The sequence below is a fragment of the Rhamphochromis sp. 'chilingali' genome (genome assembly GCF_963969265.1).
Source record: "Rhamphochromis sp. 'chilingali' genome assembly, chromosome: 15".
In the NCBI taxonomy this organism is placed as follows: Eukaryota; Metazoa; Chordata; class Actinopteri; order Cichliformes; family Cichlidae; genus Rhamphochromis; species Rhamphochromis sp. 'chilingali'.
The window spans coordinates 3936935-3949513 of NC_137942.1; the positions used below are offsets into that span (position 1 = coordinate 3936935).

At 40.6% G+C, this 12579-nt stretch overlaps 1 protein-coding gene across 1 annotated transcript; it reads left to right on the forward strand.

Annotated features, from left to right (window-relative positions):
- The first annotated feature begins 37 nt into the window (after positions 1 to 37).
- sco1 (synthesis of cytochrome C oxidase 1) lies at positions 38 to 8464 on the forward strand. The gene is made up of 8 exons (XM_080904829.1): positions 38 to 327; positions 2110 to 2229; positions 2561 to 2651; positions 2808 to 3005; positions 3091 to 3183; positions 4250 to 4365; positions 4446 to 4612; positions 5558 to 8464. The coding sequence occupies exons 1-7, from the start codon at positions 178 to 180 to the stop codon at positions 4578 to 4580; spliced, it is 903 nt and encodes a 300-aa protein (XP_080760955.1). The 5' UTR covers positions 38 to 177; the 3' UTR covers positions 4581 to 4612; positions 5558 to 8464.
- The last annotated feature ends 4115 nt before the right edge of the window (positions 8465 to 12579 follow it).

Consider the following 12579-nt stretch of genomic DNA (forward strand, 5'->3'; position numbering starts at 1 on the left):
GCTACGGATCTGAAATCAGCAACTTTAGCGCCTTGTGGGCTATTTAAAACTAGCACCGCTGCAGTATAACTGATCTGAGAACAGAAGCCAGTCCGCAGAGTTCCTGTTCACTTCTCATGCTTTCCCAAAGCTGTAGCGGCTTCCTGCTTGTTGTAGCGGTTCTGTTCAGGTCCAACCATGGCTCTGAGTGTGCTGTATCACAGCCTGGGCTGCCGGCTGCTTCACAGCAGAGTCTTACAGAGTCCGGCGAAGCTCACACTCGGCGCTTTACCGAGGCAGTCGGCCCTGAAACACACGCTGTCCCCGCGGAGAACTCACTGCTACCTGGTAGGTCAAACCTGCCTGTGTCCGCGGAGCTAGCACACTTCATTGAAACATTTAACAGTTAGAGTCATGTGGCAAACAGTCAGATGATCCAGTCTTTCTTTGTAGTTTAACCAGGTTTTGTTTAGTGACAACAATTTCAAATAGTTTTAAAATACTTATTGGCAAATATTTTTGCTGTCTGTATCGCGCGCGCGGGGGGGCGGGCACTCAATAATTTAGAACCATCTCCATTCACACCTGCTTCACCTCCTAACAGCACCACCTTAACCTAGTTTGGAAACTAGATGAGCCACAGACACGGGGCCAAGACCTGGATTAAACCCACTGCTGGACGAAGATCCATTTTCAGTCCCGTCTCAGGGAAACTGGTTGTTCAAGCTGATTTATTATAGAAAGTTCCAACTCCACATATTTTTTTTTCTTGGACTTTACTAGAGTAGCTTGACATATTTCCCATTTCAAATTAAGCTTTATTTGCCTTATACTGGGCCCTGAAATAAGCAGTTTGAGCTCTAACGAACTTTGAGCCATCCTTTTTCCTGATTGGCTGCCCCTCGTTACATTGCTCTTTGACATAATAAACATGCAAAAGTAGAAAATATGTGAGAAACGTGAGTGTTTGGAGCAGTTCATCTCCACTGTTGCATCATTATGAACATTGGTGCTTGTTGATATTGATGTCACAGCTGTGGGCGATCAGTGTATTTGATGAAATATTAGCTCTTGATTTCCGTGACCTGGGAAACACAACGTGACTGGTGTGATCAGCCCATCAGGAACTTTAAGATTAAACCTTTGTGTCCTTTATCGACCTCGTAGTATTTTTGTGTGTGTGTGTCCGGTGTGAGTTGAATTGTGTCATTTGTGTCAAGGTAGGCAACAAGGAGGGAGTCCACAAAAGATGTTTACTTTAATAAAAGATGATTTATTAAACATAAACCAACCAAGACACAAACATCAAGGAGAGTTGATACCTGGTGGAATGGAAGAGACTGAGCAGGTCACCTGGGCCGGCTTTTATAACCTGGAGAGTACAGCTCAGCTGCGTTAGCTGACAATCCTTCCTCATCAACCAGTTATTAATAACAGCAGGCCAGGACGTCTTTGATTACTTTTTATATTGACTGTGTAAATCTGTCTATTCCTAAATGTGACAACCCACCCACTGTCAAACACCACTAAATATAAAAAGTACATACAAATAAGATGGTAATAATAATAAGGTAGCAGCTTTGGTAATGCTAATAGGGGAGTGTAGCTAATTAAGCATTAAGCAGTGTAATTATTACGCTGGCGCATATGTAATGCCTACTGTATGTAAAGCTTACTGTCACAAACCTGGATTTTAGATTGAACCTTCAGGGCAGCAGCAAAATCCAGCGTCTTTCAGCTGAGACAAGAGGAGAAGATGAAAGAGATTCTGTGGAAAGATCACTTTAAAGCAGTAACCTTTGCCTCATTTATGAGCGCTGAGCTGTTAGAGGTCCAAGAGTAGAGATGACTCTCAGTGCAGTTATCATTGCTGCAGACGGGGGCGCTGCTGTTCCTGAAATCAGAGATAAATGCCTTTGTTTTCAAGACTTACAGCAGTGACTTTAAGTAGTTAAGAGGCTGCTTTAACATTACTGCCCATCTTAGCAAAGAGAAATGCATCAGCCGCATTGATGACACCACCCCTGTATCCACTGACCTCATTTGAAACTGTGGCCATATTTAACTGCAGCATTTTTATATTTTACGACTTAAATCAACTCACAGCTTCCTGTGCTTGCTCATTAACAGGTGAATGGGAGTCAGCGGCACACCTGCAGAGCAACGCAATGGCAGAATCAACACAGCTTAAGAACGTTTTCCTCGATGCCTCCTCCACCCTCATCAGGAGATAAGCCAAAGACGTCTGGGGTAAGAGTTAAACGTTTATGTTACAGCTGATCCCCAGCGTGATCAACTCCATTTGTTCTCAATTGAAATTTTCAGACATTAACTAAGTTTTAAAGGTTTCTTTTGTCATATAGGGCAGGGACATGACTGACATTAGGGCCTGTAGCAGCAGTCTGTAGCAGTCTTCTCCCAAACTCAGCTATAACTGATTTATTTAAGGTGACCCAAAGGATATGGAGCTGTTAAAATAAGCTTACCAAGAGTTTATTTGCAGGTAGAGAATGTCAAGACATAAATATCTGTATAACTACACCCGTTCAGTCCTTTTGCTTCCTTTGTGCTCTCTTTAAAGCCTGTGACGTGGAAATCTTTAGCAGTAACGTTTGCCATCGGTGGTGCGCTGCTCGGAGGGATGAAATATTTTAAGAAAGAAAAGGAAGAAAGTAAGTATTTCACTGGTTAATGCGCTCTAAGACTAAACTTCAATGCCTGTATAGAAAGAAACCGCAGACAGACTGTGTATTTTATAGATATAAAGGTTAAATAAAGTGATAGGGGTCCTAAATGCTCCTCCTCTGTGACTGTGTTGCAATTGGCAGTGATTGAAAAAGAGAGGAACAAGTCGATAGGGAAGGCGGCGCTGGGAGGCCCGTTCTCACTCATCGATCACAACAACAAGCCCACCAAGAGCGAGGACTTCCTCGGCCAGTGGATCCTCCTCTACTTCGGGTTCACTCACTGCCCCGACATCTGCCCCGATGAACTGGAGAAGATGATCGAAGTGGTGGATGAAATAGGTATTTAAACCATTTTTTATTTGCAGCGAGAAGTCAAAGTCCTGATTTTACTCAACATCTGGCTTTTTTTGTTGTTGTTTTGCAGACAAAATAAAAACTTTGCCAAACTTGACGCCGATCCTCATCACCATCGACCCCGACAGGGACACACCAGAGGCCTTAGCTACATATGTGAAAGGTAAGAAAGCAACGTGATCAAACTGTGCCTCAGTACACGCACATGACAACATTTTCCACTATGACGTCACGACTCCATCTTAGTTTTCTGTAATTTTTGTAATTCATCTTCTCAGAAGAAAAGCAGAGGTATCAACTGAACCCCTGCTTTTATAGAACTATTAGACTTCTATTAGACAAATAGAATATTTTTCATTTTCATAACACCTTAGTGCTTCTGTGTGTGTATTTATATGTACAAACACTCTTTTGTAGCTAAATACCAAGTCTTATAAACTGATGCTAGAACCTAACAGCATGTCTTTTATCCTGTCTTCCTTCCCTCACCCCAACCAGACTCCTGCCCTCCCTGAGCCTGGTTCTGCCGGAGGTTTCTTCCTGTTAAAAGGAAGTTTTTCCTTCCCACTGTCGCCAAAGTGCTTGCTGATAGGGGGTCATATGATGGTTGGGTTTTTCTCTGTATATATTATCATAGGGTCTACCTTACAATATAAAGCGCCTTGAGGTGGAAGGAAATTCAACACATTTCTGTTCATCCAGTGGTCAAAAATAACAGCAGACAGACACGTGCAGACATTTCTGTCAAGTAACGTAACACAAAACCTTCACTGTACACAGATCGATGTCCCTAAAAAGCACTCTGAGCCAGCATCACCTGATGGTCAGACTGTGAGAGGACAAGAATTGATTCTGTTTGGTCTGTTTGTGCTTTTTAATGATTGAGGAAAATAAGAAATATCGTGACTTATGTGAGCAGTGTTGCAGTGGTTAGCACTGATGCCTGACAGTGAGGTGGTCCTGGGTTCTGTGTGGCCTCGAGCTCCAATGACACTGAATGGGATAGGTGTTGAAAGCAAAAACAATGCAGGTGTGCACAGATTCAGATCAGGGACAAAAAGTTGCAAATAAATAAAGTTTTTGTTTTTGGAGTTGTGGTTGCAGGTCTGCAGGTGAAAGTGGTTTGTGTTGATTAGAGCTTCTTATAAAATCTGATTATTATGCCGTCATTTAGCTGCTTTACTCCTGTGTTTCTAGGTGTTAAACTTTCTTACTGTCTCATCTTTCAGAGTTTTCCCCAAAGCTGATCGGTCTGACGGGAACGACGGCTCAGATCAATGAAGTTTCCAGAGCATACAGAGTGTACTTCAGTCAGGGGCCAAAGGATGAAGACAACGACTACATCGTGAGTTACCGTCTGCTCTCAATCAGCTCCCAGATCTCGTGATTTCCTTCAGTTACTAAGTTTGTGTCTGTCTTCTGTAGGTCGATCACACAATCATCATGTACCTCGTGGGACCCGACGGAGAGTTCGTGGATTATTTCGGACAGAACAAAAGAAGTGTGGAGATCACCAACTCGATAGCGGCACACATGAGGAGGTTCAAGAAGGGAAAATGAGCAGCAGCCCATTAAAGCGGACTCATCCTCAGGTGTGTCTCTGCATCACTGCCGTCTTATCTGGGCTTTTATTTATTGTGGATACACTACTCCATAAAGATACATATCTGCAGTGACACTCGGTGGTGTGCAGTATGCCTGATATTTGCATCTTACTTTCTATGACTCTGTGATCATTTTGCAAACTGTGGAATAAAAAACAAACAAACCCACACACAGCCAAATGACCTTGATATAGTTTCATTTCAAGCTTGAATGACAAACATTTAGCTTCATGTTTTTAATGTTTGATTTTTAAATTAAAAGTGGATCTATTCTTTTTTTTTTCTCTTCATATCAAACATGGCTAAACTTTCAAATAATGTGCCAACATGCATGTGCGTCACACATTAAGGCTTCAGACTCTAAATTCTTAGTTTCAGCCTGTCTTCTTTACCACTGTTTTCTCTGTAACATGCCACAGAGCACGTATATCTATAATGTGTTCACCTCGAGTAGCCAATCAGAAGAACTCGGCCTTAAAAGAAGAGTGATGTGGGCTAAAACAGCTTGTTTCAATGAGACGATTGGAGGGACGGCACCAAGACCCAGTATGGGCTAAATAAGGATTGTTATTGAACAGAGAATCATGCAAAGCTGCTCTAATTGGGTACAAGCTGTAGGATCATGAATAGGGATGGGTATCGTTTAGATTTATCCGATACCAGTACCAAACCGGTACTTTTGAAACGGTGCCGGTGCTTAAACTGTGCTCGAACCGGTGCTTAAAGAATGGAGAACGCAAACTTTGTCCGAAAACCTCTCATGTTTAGCCATTTTTTGTAAAAAGATAACAATGTTAGCCTTTTCTGCAGCTATAGGGGATTTAAGGCATCACTCTGGGCTGGAAGCAGCGCTTAAACAATGGAAAAAACACAAACGTTGTCCAAAAACCTCTCATGTTTAACTGTTTTCCACTTTTTCTTTGGTCATTTTAGCCTTTTTGGCCAGGGTGAAGGGAGTATCTGCCATCAAACAAGAGGACAGCCGCATGTAACTACGACAGTGTTCATGATTCATGAATGACACCACAGCAGGCTAAAAAATATTAACTTTGTTCACTTACTTTTAAAAAAACATGATGTTTAATGTCTTAAAATATAGAAAAGAAAGAGAATGTGAGTGATTATGGGTTTAATTTTTATAGCTCACTTTGAAACACTTAACATTGAAAAAGAATACTGTAAACAAAGATGTTTAATATGTTTAGAAAAAGCCAGGAGATGAGATTTAAAACAGGACACAGAAGTTGCTTGTTTGGGAGGGACAGCAGACGGGGAGGATTCGAAGCAGCAGAGGGAGTCTCCAGGTCACACGTGATCAAAATGTGTTGGTGACTCTGTGCCTGCAGTTTTATACAATGCAATTAAAATTAACTTTAGGTAACATTTTTTAAAAAACTGCAAGCAGGTGTTTCTTTAAGTGCAGCTGCAAAAATCTATGATGAGACCGGCTCCCATAAGAACCACCCCAGGAAAAGAAGAGCAGCAGTTTCCCCTGCAGCAGAAGATCAGCTTCCAAAAGCACAGCAGGTACCAGTACCTCGGGTCAGAGCTCACCTCAGTGCTTTTTGCAGTTCAATCTGGAGACACATCACAAGGTCTGGACATGTGGAAATGCTGCGAAGAAATTAATGAGGGATCATTAAACTGGTAAAAACTGCTGAGATAAAGAAACAAAATGATGTGTCTAACAGATGTTAGACTCGTGGAAACCTGGACTTTGGTCTGATGTCAGATCAGCTGTTTTAATTAGATGCTGAGAAGGTGAACAGATGGTGTCTGCATTAATCGTTACCATCATACAGCATGGAGGAGACACTGGTGTAGGGATGAATTATCTACTGAAACTGTTGGACATCTTTTCAGAATTTGAAATCACCATGGCTACCACAACATCCTGCGGCGACGTCCCATCCCAGCTTAGCGGGATCAGTTTTTTAAGAAGGAGGAAGGAGCTAAAATACCCCCAGGCTCTGTGAGGAGCTCACTGAGCAATGGCCTCAGCAATCACATGACCTAAATCCAGGTGAGATGGTTTAGGTGTGAATTACAAGCAGCCGCGAGGAGTGTGCAAAGGGAGTATGAAAGCACAGGTGTCTGTGATGTTTTATAGCTTGGGAGACTTTAGTAACATTCTACACTGTAAAGAAAATGAGTGAATAAAGGTGGCAGATAGACAGAGACGGAGAAGGACAAACTCTTGACCTTTCATTCTGGAGGCAGCTGCTCAGACTATTGAGCCTCGAGTATTTGGACTGATTAATAAGGTGACAGGAAGAAACTGTGTGGATGGAAACTGTTTTCATAGGCTGGCAAGACGTCTAATTCACCAAACGCCAGCAGCAGGAGTAACTTTTCCACTACAGATGAATGATCAAATACCAGAATTTCAGATTAAACCATGTAATCTATCTTTCAAGTAATCTATTATTTGGTGATTATTTTCTAAGGCAGGGAAATAGTGTTTGAAGGAAAAATCAATGGGTTAAATCAATGGGTAGGAGAGCAGTGTATAGACTGGTGTGTTCTACTGTAGCAGGAGCTGGATGTATTGTGTTGACAAAACTTTATCAAATCTCCTTTTTGTAGATATTGTATTACCTGGTCTTTCCAATATTCTTTCTCCTAAATTGCTACACTTTTGTCTCTCTTTGCCGTCACTGATGTATGATGTTTTGAGAGAGGTTTAACATATCAAAAATATTTAGTCTTTGTCAATTTGTGGGGCTTTATGCCCAAAAATCATAGCTATCTGTATCAGTCTGTGACATATTCCTTCCTGATAGACTCATCTGATCATCTGCTGATGAAAATTGAATTCAAAACACTTTCGCCTCATTGTCAGCGAGTCCATGAAGACTGAGCTCAGCCATAATGGATAAGTGTTTTTAGACAGCCCTTATCCACAGGCTGATTGTATCATTAAAAACTCACCGTTCACCATTTGCTGGATAATTTCCACCGTCCTTTCCTTTGGAAGAAAATCTCAACCATTATGTAATCATGTCTAACAGACAACAAAGAGGGACTGCGATCTTACCACCAGCCAGTATTGATTTATTAATATCCCTTCCGCCTGTGCACCTGTTGTAGTTCCTCCTTTGGAAATCAGATTAGAAAAGCAAACACAGCAGCCGCTTGGCCCTCCGAGGCCAGACACCACCCTCATTCCTGGAGGAGAGGGGGCTCTCAGCGCTGACTGCTCTGTGAACCATCCACAGGGGAACACATTGATTTCTGGATTAAAAGGCTCTTACATAGAAAATATATACATATATATATATATATATATACATACATACATATATATATACATACATACATACATACATAGCATCAGCTTCTCTTTTGTGTTTTTATTCATGATATTATTTTGGTCAGCTGATTTGATTTTGTGCTTTAAACTATACAAACTATACAAAAATTACATTTTTACACAAGTGAAACCTCATGTTAGACCTCTTTAATATGTACCAGACTGAGGAGGAGGATTATCAACACTAGGGGGCAGATCACAGTACTTTTCTGTTTTTCTTTTTGTTTTGGGGGGGTTTTCTCCACAATCAAAAAGTTATCAACAGTTTGTAAATGATCATATCTTGCATAACTGTGACACAAAGTTTTTGAGGTTTGGTTTGGGCTTCTTGAAGAACATTAGGGATGCAATATATCAGGAAGTAATATTTTCCTTTTTGTTGCTTTTTGTTTGATTTTATTGTTTCTTTTGAATTTACTCACATATTTCGCACTGATTTATTGTCACAACAGTGCTTCACTCTGTTGTACATCTGTTGGCAGAAGTGTCGTGTAATAATAAAAATAAAGAAATATAATAAAAAATCTGCTTCTGTGCTTTCTTTTTACTTTCTTTTTAATTCTAACCGAAGAGCAGTGAAAGCTAAAACTAAGCTTCATTCAGACTGACAGCACGGTTGATCTGCGATGCTGTCAGGCTCCATCAACACCTTCCACTATCGCTCATTGTGTGCAGATCAATCGTGTTGTCAATCTAAATGCAGTGGGGTGCTTTCTTTCTTTGCAGCAGCAGCTTTGGCTCAGAAATGACACAAATCTGTGCTGGGCTTAATCCTAGCCCAACAAAGCTGACTATGAGCTCAACAGAAAGCTTCTTGCACATGTTTGTGGCAACATGATTAGATTTTTAAAGCATTTATTGGAAGTGTGCTTTGCAGTAGTTGTACTTTGATGTGGATCCTTTTCTTTCCCATTGACCTCCTCACCTTGTGCGCTCATCGTTAGATCTGTTTTCCGTCGGGTCAAAGCTTCGGTCTTTGCACCGCACAAGCAGCTGATGGGGATTTTCTCCCTGCTTCTTCTTTTTCATCCCGCAACCCTTAAATTCATATCTCATGGCCTTTTCACAGTCAGACTTCAACATGCACATTTGCTGCCGTGTTGAGACATGACAGAGGGGTCGGGGTAGTGTAAGTCCCTTTGCCTGTTAGGCCCACGCTTGTCTTCCCAAAACCAATTATAATCACAGCTGTTGCCAGACCTTCAAGTGACATTAGGAGGCTATTAAATCAGCGCCAATTAGACTGTCTGTGATGCACTGTGACAAAGTGGAGAAGCAGTTGTAATTCTCTCCATTTGTCCCATATGTGTTTACCTTTTTTTTGCACATTGTACACATTATTCTGTTTCTATGTATTTGCTATGATTTGCTATTTGTCAAGTAACATTGCTTCACTCACTATCCCGGGTTTGTTTGTGTAAGCGTTTTGTTGCCGGCAAATCAAACATTCTGCAAATTAAGACAAATACTAAGTTATGTTTCTTTATACTTTATTATGTTACAGATTAAGTCATTTGTTCATACTTACTCTGTTTGTCTTTTCAGTCATCATGAGTGTCAGGTGTGGGGAAACGCCCGCTTGGCATTTCCTCATTTTAAAGTCCTGATCATGTCACACATGACATCATCAGGTCAAACCATGTGGAGGGGTTTCTTTTTCCAGAGAGATGCTTCCTTTTGTCTGTGTTAATGTTTAAAGGGATTTGTTGAATGTTTTTCCTTTTGTTAATACTGCCATTTAGTTGTGTAAATGTGCATATTAGAAGTGTGTAGAGGTTTTGTGTTTTTAGATAACCTGAGTAGAGTTTTAGATCCCTCAGTTGAGTGAGTGGTACTGGCTGGGCAATTGGAGGGAAATTGATGGCCCTATTTAAAGCCAGTCTCTACCAGATGCAGGAGAGAGGAGAGGTGAGCTGTGTCACCAGAGCCATGTTATGTTGAGTTTTGTTAAATGAATTGATTTGGGGAAAGTTTTGTTAAGTTATACATTAAATTAAGTTCACTGCAAATAAATTGCTCACCTTGGAAACCCAAAATGTCTGCATAGTCTGCTTCCCTACCACCTTCCTTGACGTTCGAGTGTGACTACTTCACATGCACTCCCAGACAAAATGCCCATATCACACGGATATTCTTTCTCAGTATTACCATATCATTTCCTCTGCTGTGAGAAGGAGTAATTATAAAAAGTCAAAGTTCAATCCATCAGGTGGAATTTACCCTCAAATGGAATGCAAGAGTTGAGAGGGCCATTTGTTTATGAAGCATATGTTACAGTTTGCTGTTGTCATAATGCTTAAAATGCATGTTTATTACAAGAGGAAACTAGCAAGTACATCACTATTATTTGTCTGTAAATGCATTATTAATCCATGAAATTACAGTGAACATTCTTTTATCATTTCTAAGGTGGCTTAATCAAATATTGACCCACAGTCTGAAGTTAAAAAATGTCCCAGTTTTATTTGTATGAAATTGTGGGCTGTAGTTCTGTTTTGGAGCCTCAGATTTGCATTTTTCCATCTCCATCTTGTTTTCTTGAAACTGGACATGATATGATGAAAGTGAATCTGATTAAAAATACAAGAAACACCTCATGCTCATCAGCTAATGACTTCTGATTGACCTATTGTTAGCTAACTAGCATATCCTGATTTATCCCGCTTTCTGACATAATAATAACAACTGTAATTTACTAAATGACTTTCATATTAAATTTAGCATCAGCTCCATGGTATCATCACATTCACTTTAAATGTGAAAGCTACCCGGAGCCAGCATCAGGGGCTCACAGGCCTGTCTATTCCTAGTGCCAGTCCTGAGCCCTGATAAACGGAGGGCTGTGTGAGGAAGGGCATTCTCCATGAAACTGGTGCCAAATCAAACATGCAGATCCAGCCCCTGGGAAATAAGGGAGCAGCTGAAAGTACCATCTTCATATTGTATTCATTATGACTTTAAACAAGTGAGTGGGCCCATAAACTTTGGGGGGAAGTGTTGACTGAGATCTTAAAGCAGTTGACTATTACACAGGCAGAGGAGCCTCCTCTTGCTGATCATTAAAAAAAAAAAAAAAAGCAGGTTTAAGGCACTTCTGCTTTGACTTCACTTTGCAGACCAAGAAGGTATGTCCAGAAAGTTTATCATGAAAAATAAAATTCCAAAAGTATAAGAGAGAAGGCAGTAGCAATCAAACAACATACACACCTAATGAACAAGCACTTGGCGACAGTGGGAAGAAAAAACTCCCTTTTAACAGGAAGAAACCTCCAGCAGAAACAGTAGGGGGGTGACAGAGACAAGACAAAACACATACTCTGGAGCAGAGCCAGAGATGAATAATAACTAATCATTAAATGCAGAGTTGTGTGTAAACAGTTAAAAAGGTGAGTGAAGATGAAACACATATCCAGCCCTAACTACATGTTTTATCCAAAAGCAAAGTTTTAAGCCTAATCTTAAAAGTAGAGAGAGTGTCTGTCTCCTGAATGCAAACTGGGAACGAAAACGACTCCAAGAGTCCTCACAGTGTTACTGGAGGCCAAGGCAATGCCATTCAGACTATTATTCTGGTCGGACACCATGTTATTAATATTTTTAGTGGTAAATACAATAACCTCAGTTTTATCTGACTTTAGAAGCAGGTCTTTACGTGTTAAAGGCATTCCTGCAGTCAAGCTAATTGGTATGTGCCATCTGGCTTCAGAGGTAGATAGAGTTGGGTGTCATCTGCATAGCAGTGAACAACTATGCTGTCTTCTAATGCTACTGCCTAATGGCATGCATGTATAATGTAAACAGAATTGGTCCTAGAACAGGACCGTGTGGAACTCCATAATTTAGTGTAGTGTGTGAAGAAGATTCCCCATTTACATGATTAAATTGGAGTCTATTAGGTAGATATGACTCAAAACACTGCAGAGCAGTAATACATGCTCTAATCTCTGTAATAAAATATTATGGCCAAAAGTATTGAACACTGAGATCTAGCAGGAGAAGCACAGAGATGAGTCTACTTTGTTACTTCACTAATGCTGTTTCTGAACTTTGATGAATTCTGAAACCCGACTGAAACTCTTCAAATCAGAATTAGTTGTCAGTTAAACATTTCTCAGTAAATTAGCCGAGCTTCTGTCCTGCTTCAACACACGATCTAACTAAAGTTATGTTACAGCATTTATTTGACTCTTTAAGTTAAATTTATTGAGATCATAATCCAAGTTTCTCAAAGTTAAAATTGTAAGACTCAAGCAAATTAAGGAAATCTCAACATTATCCTGACTTTTCTGTGGGGAAGTCTGAATAGCACTGGATCCAAAGATAAAACAGTCAGCTAAGCTTCCAGTAAGTCCTGCCTTAACACTGCAGTCACATCCTATAAACGCAAACACACATATCTGCACTATATTATCTTTGGGGATGGAGACACATTAATAGAAACTTGCTCAAAGGATTTTAAATGGATTTATGGTAAATCATGTTAGCCAGGACGATGCGCTAATGTTGCCCACCTATCCCAGCTGCCCCAATAGAGTGGTGTGTGTGACAGGCTCTGCTCTCCAGAGTTTTAGCGAAGCCCCAACAGAGCTAATCTTCCCTGATCCCAGAAAATTAGGCCTGCCATGTTGGGACAGTAAGCTTC

Excerpts from the sequence above, each read along its gene's own strand:
- sco1 (XM_080904829.1), top strand. The coding sequence starts at position 178 with ATGGCTCTGAGTGTGCTGTATCACAGCCTGGGCTGCCGGCTGCTTCAC. Across the intron at positions 328-2,109 it reads GGAGAACTCACTGCTACCTG|GTGAATGGGAGTCAGCGGCA; the intron begins GTAGGTCAAACC and ends GCTCATTAACAG. Across the intron at positions 3,184-4,249 it reads CTTAGCTACATATGTGAAAG|AGTTTTCCCCAAAGCTGATC; the intron begins GTAAGAAAGCAA and ends CTCATCTTTCAG.